Source organism: Aotus nancymaae, unplaced genomic scaffold, assembly GCF_030222135.1.
Source record: "Aotus nancymaae isolate 86718 unplaced genomic scaffold, 86718_ANA_hifiasm-v0.15.2.pri h1tg000028l, whole genome shotgun sequence".
Taxonomy (NCBI): Eukaryota; Metazoa; Chordata; class Mammalia; order Primates; family Aotidae; genus Aotus; species Aotus nancymaae.
In genome coordinates, this window is record NW_026988441.1 from 501,565 (window position 1) to 519,952 (window position 18,388).

The 18,388-nt window shown below is 57.9% G+C and overlaps 1 protein-coding gene across 2 annotated transcripts; it reads right to left on the reverse strand.

The window, feature by feature from the left end:
- Positions 1-1,159: 1,159 nt before the first annotated feature.
- Positions 1,160-9,751, reverse strand: KMT5C (lysine methyltransferase 5C). Of its 2 annotated transcripts, XM_064380798.1 has the most exons (9): positions 9,559-9,751; positions 7,366-7,499; positions 7,032-7,197; positions 6,561-6,670; positions 5,613-5,776; positions 5,460-5,479; positions 3,465-3,601; positions 3,026-3,213; positions 1,160-2,808 (listed from the first exon to the last, which is right to left on the reverse strand). In XM_064380798.1, exons 1-9 carry the CDS (start codon positions 9,652-9,654, stop codon positions 2,312-2,314), a joined length of 1,512 nt encoding a protein of 503 aa, XP_064236868.1. In that variant the 5' UTR covers positions 9,655-9,751; the 3' UTR covers positions 1,160-2,311. The 2 variants fall into 2 exon arrangements, with proteins under 2 accessions (XP_064236868.1, XP_012320706.3); XM_012465283.3 differs by lacking the exon at positions 1,160-2,808 and having other exon boundaries at positions 2,810-3,267; positions 9,559-9,750.
- Between the last annotated feature and the right edge of the window lie 8,637 nt (positions 9,752-18,388).

The following is an 18,388-nucleotide window of genomic DNA, read 5'->3' on the forward strand; positions in this document are numbered from 1 at the left end:
GAGTTTGAGACCAGCCTGGCCAATATGGTGAAACCCTGCCTCTACTAAAAATATAAAAATTAACCAGGCGTGATGGCAGGTGCCTGTAATCTCAGCTACTTGGGAGGCTGAGGCAGGAGAATGGCTTGAAACTGGGAGGCGGAGGTTACAGTGAGCTGAGATCTTGCCACTGCACTCCAGCCTGAGCAGCAGAGTGAGACTCAGTCTCAAAAAAAAAAAAAAAAAAAAGAAGGGGCTGGGTGTGGTGGCTCACACCTGTAATCCCAGCACTTTGGGAGGCTGACGTGGGTGGACCATGAGGTCAGTTCCAGACCAGCTTGACCAACATTGAGAAACCTGTCTCAACTAAAAGTAAAAACAGCCAGGAGAGATGGCATGCGCCTGTAATCCCAGCACTCAGGAGGCTGAGGCAGGAGAATTGCTTGAACCCAGGAGGTCGAGGTTGCAGTGAGCCGCGATCACGCCATTGCACTCCAGCCTGGGCAACAGAGCGAGAGTCTGTCTCAAAAAATACACAAGAACAATTCATTCCACTTTGACTATAGCCACCAGCCTCCGAGTTCCTTCTGTTTCTCTTGCTCTGGCCTCCATGTATATGGTAGGGTTCTCAGGCCCAGGCTTCAGCCAGAGGACCCCCCCGCCACCACTGTTTCTTCCTGTCCTTGAGCCCTCTTGGTGAAACTCATGACCCCAGGCCCCAGCTCCACCAGGATGTCCCCCAGGTCCTGCCAGCTGGGTAGTGCCAGCACAAATGCCTCAAACTTCATGGAAGCCAGGGTTCAAGGTGGAAACACAGGCAGCCTGCTAGGCTCTGTCCCCGACAGCTGAAGGACCTTCAGCAGAGGTCAGTAGTCCAGGCCGGCTCCTGTCTGTATGGGCGAGATGACCCTGATAGCGCCCAAGCTCCTAAGGCTGTCCTGACCATCCACGATGTGACAAGGACAGGGAACGTTCACTGTGGTCCTGGTGTGTCCCCGCCCCCACCATCTGGTGGTGTCCAGATCAAGCCAGAGGCTAACTTTAGTCCCCACGGGGACATCAGGCAGTGTCTGGAGACATTTTTGGCTGGGACGGAGGGATGCTCCTAGCATCTAGTGGGTGAAGATCAGGGCAGCTGCTGCAGCGCACAGGACAGGCCCCGCCCAGAAACACCAGCTCAGCACAGCAGCAGTGCGGAGGCCGGGAAGCCCCATAGCCAGTTTTTTTTTTGTTGTTTTTTTTTAAAAAAAAAAGACGGAGTTTCACCATGTTGGCCAAGATGCTTGATCTCTTGACTTTGTGATCCGCACGCCTCGGCCTCCCAAAGTGCTAGATTACAGGCATAAGCCACCGCGCCCGGCCTAATTTTTCTGTATTTTTAGTAGAGACAGGGTTTCACCATGTTAGCCAGGATGGTCTCAATCTCCTGACCTCGTGATCCACCCGCCTCGGCCTCTCAACATCTAAAGGCATTTTTACAAGCACAGCCTGAATGGTGACAGGGTTCCAGACTCAGTCCTCTAGTCCGTCACCCTCCCAAATCCCTCCCCACAGCTCTGAGCGCTGCAGGCCTGGGTTGCCTCCTCTCCTCTCCCCAGCACAGCTGAGGGTCTCACCCTCCTGACATCCCTTCAAAACATAAGCCAAAACAGAAAACTGTCAAGAGTGCTACTTATAACAAGGTTTTAATAAAATAAAAAGTTCAAGTGCTTCCAATCCCCCAACATACCCCTTTCTGGTGTGGGGGAGGGGAGGGAGCCCCCCACCCCAGTAGCACCAGGGATAGCACCATAGAAAGATGAGGTCGCACCCGGCCTCCCTGAGACCCATGGGGGTGGTGAGGAGGACGTGCCCCCAGACATCCCCCACCCTTCCCCCTACCGCAGACAGTTGCAGAGCTGAGAGCGAACCCAGTCCCCTTCCTGGGGCAGTCTCTGGGGAGTGCCACCCCTAGGTCACTTCTACCTCCTCCTGAGGCCTGGACTTCTGGGGAGATGCCATGGGTGGCCCCTGCCCCCTATGGCTTTGCTCCCTGGGGAGGAAGGGGCTGAGGGAGTCGGGTGGCTCCTGCAGTCCTGAGGCTGGGGCAGGGGTGGGTAGGGCAGCAAATGGCCAGGGCTCCCTATGGGGTGGGGGTGGCTCAGGGGTCAGCAGTCACAAAGGGTCAGGGGTCAGCTCCCTGGGGGTGTCCACACCAGCCCTGCTCCAGGGTCAGAGCTGTGCTGGGGTCAAGGGTCAGCTCCCTCACAGAGGCCCAAGAGCTCCTTCTGGAGGTCCTGGGGTGGCTAGGAGAGAGACCCTCCCTCCCTGCTGGGCATCTCCATCCGGTCTGTCACAGCGCTTCACCGTCAACATCCAGGTCGATGGAGCCGTGGCTGACCACCAGCCGTAGGCGCTTGGGTGGGGAGAAAGGGGCAAAGGCGAGGGCTTGTTTCGGGATCAGGATGGGGGGGCCTAGGGTCCCAGCAGGGGCTGGGGTGGCTGGTGGGGTTGGGGCCAGGCGGTGAAGGTCCACACGCACCACGTAAGGCAGCCCATAGCGCCGGGCCCAGTGCCAGTCATGCTGGGGGCCCCAGTGGGTGCGGGGAGGCTGGCCTAGGGCCACCAGGGCCTCTCCTCCTAGGCGGCAGTGGGGGCCACAGCCTCCCCATTGGTGCAGGGAGACTCGGGCATTGTAGGGGGTGGACAGCACTGGGGCCCTCTGGGGCCGGGGGCGTCGGCGCTTCCGGGGCCGCACTCGGGGCTGGGGCTGAGACAGCCACTGGAGCCAGAGAGGTGAGGTGTCTGGGCGGGCACTGCAGGGTGGCAGGCGCAGGGGCTGGCAGGCAGCTGCAAAGGCCCAGGTGGCAGGGAGGAGAAACACAGGAGAGGCAAGGTCAGTGCAAGCAGGTACTCCCCAGGACAAGGAGGCAGCTCTGCCCCGCACTTCCCGGAGGAACATGCAGGCAGAGCTGTGCAACAGTGAGGCCTCCCCACGCCCCTGCAGGCAGAAAACTCAGGAGATAGGAGACAGGTGAGCAGGAGTGGATGGGGGAGGGGCGCTCACCGCAGAATGGGTCCCGGCGCAGTGAGGACAGGTGTGCGCAGGCCCGAGGGCCCCGCAGGCCCTGCCAGCTGCTGCTGTCCAGGCCTTGCTGCAGCCGCCGCTTGGTCTCACGTAGCTGGTACTTGTCAAGGGGCCGTGGTGGCAACGAAGGCTCCCTAGGCCTCGTTCGGAAAGCTCCTTCACCTTTCCTGGGAGACCGGGTGAACGGGAGCTGAGGCCGAGTGAAGGGAAGGTGAGGCCGGCTGGAGGGAGGGGACACCGGCTGGAGGGGAGGGGAGGCTGGAAGGAGGGGAGGTGGGGCCGGGTAGAGGGGAGATTCAGGCTGCGGTTGGACACACTCAGGGATGGGCCCCAGGGTGCATTTCCTGGCTCAAGGACCCCAGACGCCTGAGGCAGCCAGCCTGTACCGAACCCTCCCCTGCCTCTTGCCCGCCCTCACCTCTCACAGGTGTAGCATTCACAGTGCTCATTCTTCTCACCGAAGAAGCCCTCGCCATAGAAGCACGTCACCTCATCCCCTGGCTCGATGTCCCGGAGCACCTTCACGCAGGCTGCGTTCCCATCTGCAGGCACAAACTGAGGGCCAAGCCTACTCAGTGCCAGGACCTGGGCCCAGGGGAGGACTGACCCATTCCCCATGCCTGGCCGGGCACCCGGGCCCTGAGTGTCCTCTCCTGGAATGGGGCAACAGCTGAGCCGCTAAAAGTACCATTCCAAGGCGGCTGCCCTGCCCAGGGCCTGTCCTTTGCCTGTAGCCCCTAGACAGTCCACCCACTGGCTGGTTCCACCCCTCCCTGCAGGACGATGATCTAACCTGACCTTCTGGCAGAGTGCAGTGCCAGCAGTGGTGACCACTCCCTCTGGCCTCTGTGGTCTCAAGCCAAGCCCCACCTCCTCTGCCACACCCAAGCCCCCCTCCCCTCCTCAGCTGCCTGCTCCCCGCCTGGGCCTTGGCAGCCAAGGTCCGAGCTCTGCCTGCAAGGCCGCCTCCCATTCTGCCTCCACTCCGCAGCCCAATCTGAGTGTGCTCTGGCCCTGCCTTTGGGATCATTCACCCAGGTGCTTTCCACAGCCTCCTCCCAGGCCCCACACAGCCACACCTCCCTCCCTGTTCCCTGCCTAGGAGGGGGCATGACCACTGTCCACCCAAGTGTCCATCTGCCCATCCACTCAAGCCTGACACTTGCCTGGGAGTGGCCTCGCCACCTGCCTACCTGACGGCCCCCAGCGTAACCAGCCATTGCCTACTAAGTGTGCCAACTCCTGCATCCTCATCTTCCTGCCATCCCTGAGACCCCTATGGGGTTAGCCCCTCATCACCTGTTTGTGGCCACCCTGCCTCCAGCCTCTCCCCTTCCTGCCAAGCCTCCTGCGCCTGGCCCTCCAGGGTGATCTAAAAACCAAGCCTCCCATTATACACCCTGGGGGGAGTATGTGGCACACCGGCCCAGGCCACAAGGCCTTGCTGCCCAACCAAAGCCGTCACTGGGCACCCCCAGCCCTCTGGTGTGCTGTGTCCTGCTAGACGCCCTCCTTTGCCCCCAGTTTCTCCCAGGGAAATTCTGTTCCTCCATCAGTGCCCAGCATGGCATCGCTTCTGTGAAGCCAGATGGATCCAGATCGCTGTCCAGCTGGCTGCCCTCTCCTGTGCTAAGGTGACTGGTACAACTCGCCCTGCAGAGCGTCTCCGAGGGCTGCCTTTTGACTCCATCCCCACAGTGTCTGTGGGTGGTGCCAGACCAGGCCCCAACTTCGCTGTCCAAAACCCTCCGGCACACTTGCCCAGCCTGCAGAGCCCCTGGGCAGATCCTCAGCAGCCCCATCTGAGACGAGGACCCATGGCCAGGGCGGCATAGCCAGGACCCCACCTCAGTTCTGACTTTGAAGCCAAAGACCTGGATCCCCTTGTCATGCCTCCCAGAGTGCCCCACCGAAGTCTGCGCTCCAGAGGGTGCCCCTCAATGCCTTCCTGGAGCCGACCCTCCTGACTCCTTCCACTTCCCAGCTACAGGACAACCAGCGGCGTCTCCTCAGTCTGTCTGGACACCATCCTGAGTCCTGGGCCCAGGGCTCTCTGGCCTCCCTGCTCTTGACACCACAGCGGCCTGTGTTGTTCCCTGCAAGGCCGGGGGCCCCCAGCAAAGGGCCCTGCCTCCCTGTCCCCACACTCCCTGCTCAAACTGGCACAGCTCCCAGCTTGGTTTTCAGAGAAGAAAGATGGCCAGCAGCTGGCAGCCAGGGTTCCAGTGCAACTGCACAAAAAGCCAGGCAACAGTGGCCAAGTTGGAGCCCCTTCCTCCTTTGCAGCAGCCTTGTGACCAAACAACCTGCTCTGCCCCTTCCAGGGCCGGTGGGAAGCCGTGGGGATATGGGACAGCGGCCACAGGTACCTTCCTTCCCGAAGGCCCACTCCTCCCAAGTCCCAGGGTCTCACCTTGCAGTTGGGTTTGCAGTCTGGAGCCAGTCAGGGCAAGAGAGAGAAGAGAGGTGGGTGAGCTCCGCGGCCCAGTCACAGAGCCCTCCCGCTACACCCCTCCAGCCCTGCCTGGCCCCATTCGTGCTGCCCATCCACCTGCCTGCCCCTCACCATGGTTGATGAAGGCGGCAGGGCCCAGCCACAGCTGAGCACTCCGCTTGCGGGTAGAGTACATGATGCTGAAGTCATTCTCACCGGCCCTCAGCAGCCCCTCATCTGCCTCCCGCAGCTCTGCAATGCAGCCCACCAGCAGCTCCAGCTTCTCATTCTTCTTCCTGCCAAGAGGCCAGGGGGCAGGGCTGTGAGCAATGCATGGCCTGTGGTGCGGTGCTCAGGGCAGGAGGGAACTGGGGCACAGAGGCACCCGGGAAGCAGGGACTCCTGTGTGCTGCTTGCTGCTGGTTGATCCTGCTTCCATATCTCTCTCTCTCCCTCCTTCCTGCCCGGGTGGGCTTCCCTGCTCCAGCCCACAGCCTCACAGGACCCTTCGGCTGAAGGCCTTCAGGATAGCACACACACAGCAGATACAGCCCCATCCCCTCCCCTTGCTCTCACAGCACCTCCTGCCCCCACCTCCCTCCTGCCAAGACCTCCTTCTACTCGCCCCACCAGACTCTCAGCCTGGTGCTTCCCCTCAGTGTCAGCCTCGCCCTGGGAGCAACTCTCATTCACAGCGCCTCTGGAATGAGCTTGGACCAGCTGGAACCAGCAGCTGCATGCTGACTTGTCTGCCACCCGCCTCCTCACCGGACTGTGAACCTGCAGGGGCAGGGTCTCCTCACCGCACTCAGGGATTTCTAACACGTGGTGGGGCTCAGGTAAGGACAGCCTGAACAGAAGCCTAGTTCTTTCCAGGAAGCCCCAGGAACCCTGGGGTCACATCTGGGGTTTCCTGCTCAGCAGCACCAGGGTAGCCACAAAGGTCTTCTGGGATTAGCCCCACCACCCTCCTACGATGCCTAGAGGACCAGGCACCTCTCTTTTCCCTGGTTGGCCTGTCCACGAACAGGGCTCTCTTGTCCCCTCTGAGGAGACCCCGAGGAAGTCCTGCCCTCTTACCAAGCACGCGTGGACACGATCTTGGCCCCGTTGGTCTCCATGGAGTAGCGTGTGCAGGGCAGGATGGTAAAGCCACTTTCCGGCAGGAAGGCACGGAGGTAGCGATAGACCTGGTGAGGGTGAGGGTGGGGGTGAGGAGGCAGGACAGGGGCATCTTCTGCCCTCTCTCTCCAGGACTCTAGGCCTGCTCTGCCACTGACTCACTGTGTGGTCCCAGGGGCCTCACATCCCCTCTCAGGGCCTCAGTTTCCTCATCCGTCAAACAAAGAGGTTGGACTCCATCTCAGAGGGCCCCCCCAACTCTCCTCTCCTAGGATTCTCTGAGCCTTGCCTCAGATGGTCCCAAGGGCTAGGAAGTCAGGGGGCCCCAGGGGCTGCGCTGAGGGGCTCTAGAGCGTCTGCCAGGCGGGGCCAGGCCGGGTGAGCGGGAAGGACACGCGGCGAGGGCGGGGGAGGGGAGGGCTCCCTCACGTGGGTCTTGAGGGCAGCCTCCTGCCGCGGGCCCCGGCTCTGGAAGTAGTGGGTCATCCAGCCTCCCAGCGTCAGGGCCCGGTACGCAGCCTCCAGGTCCCGCTGCCTCAGGAAAGCTTCCAGCGCTGAGCGCAGGTGGTGCTGTCGCCGCAGGGGGGGCACAGGGCTGGGGGAGAGGGCATGCCTGGGTCCCAGGGCCTTTCTGGGCCCCGGCCCCAACCCCCACTTGGAGCTGAGGGGAGGACCAGGCTGAGAAGCGGGCTGAGGGACGGCCGTGGTACGAGGGAAGGGGTCCTGACCCCTCGGGCCCACCCTCGCCCCCAGGCCGCCTCACCTGACATTCATCTTATGGGTGCGGAAACCGAGGTAGGGGTCTAGGACGAGGCTGGTGGCCAGGTCGTCGTTCTCACACAGTTCTCGTGCTGTCACTCTGTCGGGTCCCATGGTGCCCCTCGGACCATGCTGCCTCTGGCAGAGAACAGGGGCAGGTGAGGGCAAAGCGGGCGTGGGGAGCCTGGCTTGGTGCTGACTCCACTCCTGCGATACTCAGAAGCGGTGGGGGATGCCGGCAAGCCCCAAGATCTCATCTGCGAAATGGGGAGAAAAGCAGTGCTGACTTTGCCAGGCGGCTGGCAGAGATGGAACGCAGCAAGTACCTCTGAGAGTCGGGAAACCCAGAGTGATGTCAGTCATCACCTTAGCGTCTCTATCCCCTCTCCTTCTGCAGCGCAGTCTACAGCCCCCCAAACACACAACCCCCACGTGCACACGGCACCAGGCACATCCATGCACTGACACACTCAGACACCCCTGCCATGTGCACAGAGACACCCTCCACACACACATCTCTACGGGCGCAGGAAAGGCTGACTGGCAGCCAGGATCACCCTAAAGGCTTAGCACGGTGGGGAGCGGCTTCACCTCTAGCCCTCAAGGAGGAAAAGTCAAAGTTTCCCGCCAGCCGGAGGTCCCGCCCTCCACCCCCACCGCGGCCCTGCCTCGGTCTCCGCCCCCTGCCTCCCCGGCAGCCTCCGGGAGCGGTCAGGAGGCTCCGGGTGAAACCCCAGGCAGCCTGAGGGGGGTGAGGGGAGGGAGAGCAGGGGGAGGGATCCCAGCACCTGCTCCCTCTCCAAGGATTCCAGGGGAAGGGGGCTCAGGACAAAAGCAGGGGTGAGGAGGCAGCACAGGTCAACATTTACAAAAAAATGTTTTAAAGAGGAGCGAGGAAAGAACAGAGAGATGACGAAAACAACCCAAAACCCTAACGCGGACAGAGGGTCAGCCGTGTCCCCGCACCAGGGCGCCCAAGGCTCATCTGCGCCCTGGAGAAAATGAGACCGGGCAGGGCAAGGAGCGGGAGCTGCAGAGACGGAGGCAGAGGGGTCGGGAACAGAGAAAGAGGGGGAGCTGCAGGAGGGCGGCGGGGACGGCGGGGAAGCTGGAAAGGAGGCTAGGGGCAAGGACAGAGACGCACAGTGGAGGGGACGGCAGGGACCGTGGGAGGGAGAAGGCTGCAGCCGGGCCTGGGGGTGCTCAGAGGATGTGAGGAAGGGATGGGGGTGCCAGGAAAGACAGAGACAGGGGGAAGGCCTAGGGACTCAGGGAGGAACCAGACGGGGGACGGCAAAGTGCCTGGGCGTCCAGTGAGTGAGGGGCCTGAGAGGGCGGACAGGGACCCAGGGAACCAGACAGGGCTTGGTGGGGTCCTCAGGGACCCAGGAAAGGCAGACCCTAGGGAAGGGCCTGGGGGCCCAGGGAGGGGCCTGGGTAGGCGGTGAAAGCCCAGGGCAAGGGACCTGGAGGGTCAGAGGCCGACCTCAGGGTCCAGGGAGAACGAGAGGGGCGGAGGGGTCAGGGAGAGGTTCTAGGGCACAGAGAGACCTAGGGAGTGCAGGAGGAGGCCTGGAGGGTGAGGGGAGGTCAGGGATTGGCCCTGGGGGAGCAGGGAGGCCCTGAGGGTGCAGGAGGAGGCCTGGAGGGTGAGGGGAGGTCAGGGACCGACCCTGGGGGTGCAGGGAGGCCCTGGGGGAGCAGGAGGAGGCCCGGAGGGTGAGGGGAGGTCAGGGATCGGCCCTGGGGGTGCAGGAGGAGGCCCGGAGGGTGAGGGGAGGTCAGGGACCGGCCCTGGGGGTGCAAGGAGGCCCTGGGGGTGCAGGAGGAGGCCCGGAGGGTGAGGGGAGGTCAGGGATTGGCCCTGGGGGTGCAGGGAGGCCCTGAGGGTGCAGGAAGAGGCCTGGAGGGGGAGGTCAGGGAAAGGCCCTGGGAGGTGCAGGAGGCGGCCTGGGGGGTTCAGGGAGGGCCGTGGACGTGAAAAGGGGGTCAGGCCCGGGTGAGGAAGCACAGGGAGGAGGCTGCGATGCTGCGGAGCCCGAGGCCTGGCGAAGGGACGGGAGACGTGGGCGCCTGGACAGGAGGAGGGGCCGGGCGGGGTGGGGGGCAGTCGGGGCAGGGGGCAACTGGAAGGCAAGGCGGCGCGAGGCTGGGGCCGTCAGGGAGCTCAGAGGTCGGGCCCCGCGCCGCCCCTCACCCGCTTCTCCTCCTCCTCAGGCGCCCGCGCCGCCGCCGCCAACACCTCCCACTGCCTCCTCCAGCTCTCGTCAAACACTGTCGCCGCACCTCCCATCTGATCGCTGGGCCCGCCCAGCCAAGGCCACTGAGGCTTTCTATTGGCCAAAACCACCGCCACTCCTCCGTTGCTATGAAGCTCACGGCGCTCTCATTGGCCAAGCCCCACTCTTTCCCTCCCCGCCCGGCCCTCGTCAGTGCCCACATAAAGTCCCGCCACGCCCCCGCTGCCGTCAAACGCCGCGAACTCTTGCCAGTGGTTCACATCGCTGTCCTTCAGCCGCTGCCCTGGAGACTTGTCCCGCCTCCTGTCTCACTGCGGCCCGAAATGGACGCACTCATTGGCCGAAAGCGCAGTCGCTCCCGGCGAAATTCGGATTGGGTCGGGTTATTCAGCTCCAAGTGGAAAGAGGGCGGGCTCTGCCAGCTCCGGTAGTCGTATGTGATTGGCTGGCATTGGGACAGCTCCTCTTTCCATTAGCTATGGCCTCCGTCCATCACCATAGGGTCGCGGCCTCCCTATTCTCTTTCTCCGAGGAAAGCTTCAGCCACAGGAGGGAGAAAGCCAGAGCGGGGCGGGAGGGAGGCGGGGAATGCGCGCGCACGGCCGTCCCTCTCCCCTCCCGCCCCGCGAGGCCTGCGGTTGCCAAGGCGACGAAACTTTATTGACAGCTCTACCTGGCTACAAAGGGCTCCTCAGTCTCTCTGCCTCCCAGACCACTGTCTCTTTCCCTCCCTCCCGGTTTACACCGTTTCGTTTTGGGAGTATCCACAGGAACTCTGTGGGACTTTCCCGCGATATGAACGGGGTCGGATGGAGGGGAGGCTGAGGGAGGAGTGGGGGCTTTGGAGACAAGCGCTGTCTCTGGGGGCGCTCCCCTGGGGCACCCCCTAATTAGGATCACCTCTTCACCTCAACCCTGGAGGCAGACGTAACTAACAATTCATCATAATTACGCCAAGAATAATAAGCTCCACACTTAGAACAGGCGGTCTTTGTTTGCTTGTTTGTTTGTTTCGCCACAGCCGTCCTTCGCTTGACCACACTGATACCATCTGAGCAGCGTGCTCAGGCGATGTCGTCATCCTGCCAACATCCTAGAGCCACTCACTCACTCACTCACTCACTCACACCTACGTGGCAGGGCTGCTGACACCTGGGCTGGAAGGTGGCCCGGGGCTCCTGGGCCACACAGCTGTGCAGCATGTTACTGTCCGGTTACACAATGTAGGCGCTTGTGGGTCTACACGTAGAAAAGGTACCGTAAACATTCGGTATTATAATTTTATAGGATCACCGTCAGACATGCGGTCCACTGTGTAGCTATAAATCTTGGAGGCTGGCCAGGCACGGTGGCTCATGCCTGTAAATCCCAGCACTTTGGGAGGTTCAGGCGGGTGGATCACCTGAGGTCGAGAGTTCAAGACCAGCCTGACCAACATGAAGAAACCCTGTCTCTACTAAAAAAAAAAAAAAAAATACAAATAGCTGGGCGTGGTGGCGCCTGCCTGTAATCCCAGATACTCGGGAGGCTGAGGCAGGAGAATTGCTTCAACCTGGGAAGCGGAGGTTGCGGTGAGCCAAGATCGCGCCATTGCACTCCAGCCTGGGCCTCAAGAACGACACTCAGTCTCAAAAAAAAAAATTGGCCCTTAAACAATACTTGGCACAGAGTAGGTGCTTTGTTTTTGGTGTGTGTGTGTGTGTGTGTGTGTGTCTGTGTGTGTGTGTTTGTGTGTTTGAGACGGAGTATCGCCCTGTCACCCAGGCTGGAGTGCAGTGGAGTGATTTCAGCTCACTGCAGCCTCCGCCTCTCAGGTTCAAACGCTTGTCCGGCCTCAGCCTCCTGAGTAGCTGGGATTACAGGGGCGCCACCATGCCCAGCTAATTTTGGGGCATTTTTTTGTGTTTTGGGGGTTTTTTTGAGACAGAGTTCGCTCTTGTTGCCCAACCTGGACTGCAATGGTGCGAACTCGGCTCACCGCAACCTCCATTTCCCAGGTTCAAGAGACTCTCCTGTCTCAGCCTCTGGAGTAGCTAGGATTACAGGAATGCGACACCAGGCCCAACTAATTTTTTTTGTTTGTTTTTAGTTGAGATGGAATTTCACCATATTGGTGAGGCTGATCTCGAACTCCTGACCTCAGATGATCCACCACCCTCAGCCTCCCAAAGTGCTGGGATTACAGGGGTGAGCCACCATGCATGACCTAGGCACTTTGTTTATATGTACTGAATGAATGTATGAATGACCAACCAATGAGGATGAAGCTGACAGTTTCTATGTTGCTTCATGACTTTGAGGAAGTGACTTTCCATCCCTGGGCTTTAGGTTTCCATCTATAAAACAAAGACCAGCCGGGCGCTGTGGCTCACGCCTGTAATCCCAGCACTTTGGGAGGCCGAGGTGGGTGGATCATGAGGTCAGGAGTTCGAGACCAGCCTGGTCAATATGGTGACACCCCTTCTCTACTAAAAATACAAAAACTAGCTGGGTATGGTGGCGTGCACCTGTAGTCCCAGCTACTCAGGAGGCTGAGGCAGAAGAATCTCCTGAACCCAGGAGGTGGAGGTTGCAGTGAACCGAGACTGTGCCACTGCACTCCAGCCTGGGCGACAGAGCAAGACTCCATCTCAAAAAGAAAAAACAAAGACCACACACTTGTTTGGCTTCCAACTTCCCACCTTGTTCATTCTATTTCTTTCCAACAAGGACTACCCCTAGCCCTGTGCTTTACCTCCCTAATCTCTCCTGTGCTCTGAAATACCCCCTAACCCAGGCATCGCTACAGCTACAGTCGACCACACCTTTCTCAGGAACATCACTTTTGCCAGGACCATGCCGGCAGAAGGGAATCGGCCTGGGGACTTGCCATGCAGCAGTCAGAGGACACAGAGGTGGCCTCACCAGACCAAGGTGCAGCTCACTGGTCATCAGTCGGGAGAGACAGGTGACCAGCTCCAGAAGAGAAAAGCAGCCTTACCCAGGGAGGGGAAATGGTAAACATAAAGGACTCCATAAAAATCTCAGCTATGCCGGGCGCCATGGCTCAGGCCTGTAATCCCAACACTTTGGGAGGCCGAGGCAGGTGGATCATGAGGTCAGGAGTTCAAGACCAGCCTGACCAACATGGTAAAACCCCATCTCTACTAAAAATACAACAATTAGCTGGTCATGGTGGTGCACCTGTAATCCCAGCTACTCAGGAGGCTGAGGCAGGAGAATTGCTTAAACCAGGGAGGCGGAGGTTGCAGTGAGCCAAGATCACGCCACTGCACTCCAGCCTAAGCGACAGAACAAGACTCCATCTAAAAATAATAACAATAATAATTAATAAATAAATAGGCTGGGCGTGGTGGCTCACGCCTGTAATCCAAGCACTTTGGAGGCCAAGGCGGGTGAATCACCTGAGGTTGGGAGTTCAAGACCAGCCTGACCAACATGGTGAAACCCCATCTTAAAAAAAAATAATAATAATAAATAAATACATACATACATAAAATCTCAGCTAAATTAGCCGAGTGTGCTGGTGGGCGCCTGTAATCCCAGCTACTTGGGAGGCTAAGGCAGGAGAATTTCTTTAACCCAGGAGGCAGAGGTTGCGGTGAGCCAAGATCACACCACTGTACACCAGCCTGGGGACAAAGACAGACTACCATCTTGAAAAAAAACCAAACAAACAAAAAACCTCAACTAACTGGAAAGGTCATATCAGTGTGTATGAACTGCAGTCCTCCTACTAGTGGGTGGGTGTACACTCTAGAGAAATCCTTCGACTTGGAATAAAGAGATAAACCCAAGAATGCTTGCTATAGTGTTTGTAACAGTGAGGAACTGGAAATGGTCTCTGTGTCCATCACCTGAAGAATGGATACAGGGGATTCTGGTATATTCATACAGGGGAACACCACAGGTCAGTGAGAGTAGATCAACCAGTGACCCATATATCACCCCGGACAGTCCCTCATTTGGGTCTTGCCATGTTGCCCAGGCTGGTCTTGAACTCCTGGGCTCAAGCAATCCTCCTGCCTCAGCCTCCCAAAGTGCTGGGATTACAGGCATGAGCCACTGTGTCTGGCCCTATAAGTACACTTATTGCCTACTATATATTAATTTATACACGCACACAGATCTATATAGCTATATCAATATACATATATAATTGCACACGTACACCTACACACACCCCTCATCATCCTCCTGCTCAAAATTCTGCAATTAATTAATATATTGTGGTAGACTGTTCCCAGAATGGCCCTCCACTCCTGGGATTCACAGCCCTGTGTAGCTCTTTCCACCTCGAATAGGGCTAAGTTATGTAACCAACAGGATATTGCAAAAATAATGGCGTGTCAAAAGTTAGATCCTAAAAAATCTCTGTGGCTTTCACTTTGCTCTCTCTGGGATGTCCATGTCAAGACGACATTGCAGACCAGGCGTGGTGGCTCACACCTGTAATCCTAACACTTTGGGAGGCTGAGTGGGTTGATCCTTGAGGTCAGGAGTTCAAAACCAACCTGGCCAACCTGGCAAAACCCCATCTCTACTAAAAATACAAAATAAAAAATTAGCCGGCCGTGGTGGCGGGTGCCTGTAATCCCAGGTATTCGGAAGGCTGAGGCAGGAGAATCGCTGAAACCCGGGGCGGGTGGAGGTGGCAGTGAGTCGAGATTTCGCCACTGCACTCCAGCCTGGGCCAAAGAGCAAAACTCCATCTCAAAAAAAATAGAAAAGAAAAGAAAAGAGGATATTGGAGCCGCCATGTGGAGAGGTCCACGGGTTGAGGAACTGAAGCCTCAAGCCAGCAGCCAGAGAGGAGCCGAGGCCGCCCGCTAGCTCGTCAGCCATGTGCTCAGGCCACCCTGGGAATAAGCTTCCCGTGTGCATCAAGTCTTCAGGAGGCTGTGCAGCCTGGTCCATGCCTTGACTGCCACCTTACAAGCAACCCGAAGCCAGAGTCACTCAGCTAAGCAGTTCCTAAATTTGTGAACCATGAAAACCAGGTGAAGTAAATGTGTATTGCTTTCTGGAATTGCTGTGGTTAATTAGTACACACCTAGATTAAAATCTGATCTTCTTACAATGGCCTCCTGGCCCTGCCCAGTTTGTCCCCTCATTACCCCTCTCACCCCACCGCTCGGCCTGCTAAGGAAGGTCCCATCCACCTCCTCACTGAAAGCTGCACTTTCTGCATTTCAAGGCCTCCCCTGTCCTCTCTGCATGTGCAGCTCTGTGCAAAGGCATCTGCAGGGCTCCTCTGTCACCTCCCTCAGGTGTCTGTGGAAATGTCACCTCTCCTGGGAGGTCTCACCTGACTGCTCTGACTAGAAGAGTCCACCCACTGCCAGCCAGTGCAGAGCCCCTTTTCAACAATTATTAAGGGCCGGGCGTGGAGGCTCACGCCTGTAATCCCAGCATTTTGGAAGGTCAAGGCAGGCAGATCACCTTGACCTTCTGGTCAAGAGTTCAAGACCAGACTGACCAATAGAGTGAAACCCCATCTCTACTAAAAATACAAAATTAGCCAAGATCGTGCCATTGCACTCCAGCCTGAGCAACAAAAGTGAGACTCCTTTTCAAAAAAAAAAAAAAGATTCACTGTAACCATTTGAAAGTTCAATTCAGTGTCATTTAGCACATTCACAATGTTGTGCAATCATTGCCCCTATCTAGTTCCAAAGCAGTTTCATAACCCATAAGGAAATTCCAATTAAGCAATCGTTTCTCATCCCCCCTCCTTCCATCCCTTGCCACCTCTACTTGCTTGTGGTCTCACGGGCTTGTGCAGGGGTGATCTTTACCCGACATCTCCCAGCTGACCTAACTGGGGTTCTTGAAACTGCATGTGGTCTGTGAGTCTTCCTCCCCTCCCCGTCTCTTTCTCCAGTGTCAGACCCACTCACGTCCCAGTCTGATGTCTCTTCCAGTCACTTCCGCTCTTTCTCCTCCTTTATCCTTCACCAACCTCATTCCCACTCCGTCTCTTGACTTTCTCTCTCTCTCTCTCTCTTTCTTTTTCTGAGATGGAGTTTTGCTCCTGTTGTCTAGGCTGGAATGCAATGGCACAATCTTGGCTCACTGCCACTCCCACTTCCTGGGTTCAAGTGATTCTCCTGCTTCAGCTTCCTGAGTAGCTGGGATTACAGGCGCCTGCCACTGCGACCGGTTAATCTTTGTATTTTTAGTAGAAATGGGGTTTCGCCGTATGGGCCGGGCTAGTCTCAAACTCTTGACCTCAGGTGATCCACCCTCCTCAGCCTCCCAAGTGCTGGGATTACAGGTGTGAGCCACCGCGCCCGGTCCATCCCTTGCATATCTTTGTTTTTGTTTTTTGAGACGGAGTTTCGCCCTGTCACCCAGGCTGGAGTGCAGTGGTGCATGAGCCACCGCGCCCGGCCCTTTTGCATTTCTAACTCCACCTCAGCGCCGACCGCCACCGTGGGACTCTTCCTGAGCTCCAGTCACTGACTGCACCAAGCAGGCCAACCTCTCAGAGCAGCGGCACTCGACCTCTGCCGGAGGCGCCAGGAAATACTGCACAGAAACAGGAGGACTTTCTCACACGAAGAACTCATCCACACAGCACTCACTGTGTGACAGGCACTCTTTTAGGTTCTCTGGGGAAGGTTCCAGGCAGGGGATGCAGCCGTCTTGGGATACAAAAATAAAAATAAAAACCAAAACCAGTCCCCACCAACAACCAGAAGCGTTTTCCTCAATGTGAAAGTGCACTGTCATCTTGCTCAGAGAAACACAGCCTCCATCCCTCGGCTGAGCCAGGCCAGCAGCCCCAGCTTCTGGAAGGATCCTTAGGGCTCCAGACACCCCACCTACCCGTGGCCAGTGAGTGGCGCCTAATTTTCAACTTGAAAGCAGCCCGCCAAGCTGGAGCCCTGTCCCCCATCCTCCCAGGGAGGGCCCAGGCAGGTCACAGAAGCACCGTGGGGGCACCAGTGAGCCAAACCCTGCTTTGTGCCAGTACAGCAAGATGGGTATGGAGGTTCGGAGTGGTGACAAGTCTTATTTAGGGTCACCTGGACTTTCTCATCTTTACTATTTTATTACTATTATTTTTGAGATGGAGTTTCGCTCTTGTCACCCAGGCTGGAGTGCAATGGCACGATCTTGGCTCACTGCAACCTCCGCCTCCTGGGTTCAAGTGATTCTCCTGCCTCAGCCTCCCGAATAGTTGGAATTTTTGTATTTTTAGCAGAGACAGGGGTTGTATTTTTAGTAGAGACGGGGTTTCTCCGTGTTGGTCACGCTGGTCTTGAACTCCTGACCACAGGTAATCTGCCTGCCTCAGCCTCCCTGCATGAGCCGTCACACTTGGCTAATTTTTGCATTGTTAGTAGAGACAGGGTTTCACCATGTTGGCCATGGCTAGTCTCAAACTCCTGACCTCAGGTAACCTGCCTGCCTCAGCCTCCCAAAGTGCTGGTATTACAGGCATGCGTCACCATGCCCAGCTAATTTTTGCATTTTTTTTCTTTTTTTTTGAGCTGGAGTTTTGCTCTTGTTGCCTAAGCTGCAGTGCAATGGTGCGATCTCGGCTCACCGCAACCTCTGCTTCCTGGGTTCAAACAATTCTCGTCTCAGCCTCCCAAGCAGCTGGGATTACAGGCATGTGCCACCAGGCCCGGCTAATTTTGTACTTTTAGTAGAGGTGGGGTTTCTCCATGTTGGTCTGGTTGGTCTCAAACTCCCGACCTCAGGTGATCTGCCCATCTCGGCCTCCCAAAGTGCTGGGATTACAGATATGCGCCACCATGCCTGGCTAATTTTTGTATTTTTAGTAGAGATGGGGTTTCACCATGTTGGCCAGGCTAGTCTCGAACTCCTGACCTCTGGTGATCTGCCCACTTTGGCCTCCCAAAGTGCTGGTATTACAGGCATGAGCCACTGCGCGCTGCTGAGTCTTACACCTTAAAATGGCTCATGTTATGTGGATTTTACCTCCATTAAAAGAAAAGAGGTGGAGTACTGAGGGAGGAGGTGGCTGGGACTTCTGTGTCTAAGGGAAGAGTTCTGGGGTCTGGACTCCTGCATCCTGGGGAAGGAGGAAGAAGTTGGAGCCTGGACTCCTGGGTCCCGAAGGGTGGAGAGAGGCTCAGAGCTGACTCCAGGGGAGGATAGGGTTGAGAGTCTGGATGTTGAATCCACATAGCTGTAGGGACCCCAAAGCTGAAGTGCTGCCCGTTAGGTTCTCAGGAAACAGGACATGGTAGTTTGGGGGTAGAGAGCCCTCAGGAAGCGGCAGTCAGACCCAAGGACCCAGGCAGTCCTCCAGCCTGGACTTAGCCTCTGCGGGATGCCTGAGCCCCACCCCATAAATGCCAGTCCTTTATCCCCAAGCCCACCCAGCCCCAGTCCCAGGACTGAGAGCCCCAGGGAGCTTGGAGAGGGGAGCATCCTGGGGAGGCCCCAGAGGCTGGGAGAGCAGGGAGGGGCCGGGAGGGCAGGAGAAACTCCCCAAGCAGGAGAATCTGTGAGACAGGATTGAACACTGCAGGATGGGTGGGACATTGCCCTGAGTGGAGGACAGCTGGCCTGCCAATCAGATCAGCCCCCACCCGTGATTTCTGCCTGAGAGCTAATGGGCGGCCGGAGGCCGGGGCCACAATCTCAGGCACCTGGGCTCTTCTGAGGGCTGGTTCTTCAGGTGTGAAGGTAGGAGACAGAGAGAGAGGAAAGAGGGAGGGGCCCGGCTTCAGCCCCTCTCCTTCCCCTGCAGAGCCCAGCACGTGACGCTGCCTGTTCCTGCCCCTACATGGGGTCTGGACCTCGTGA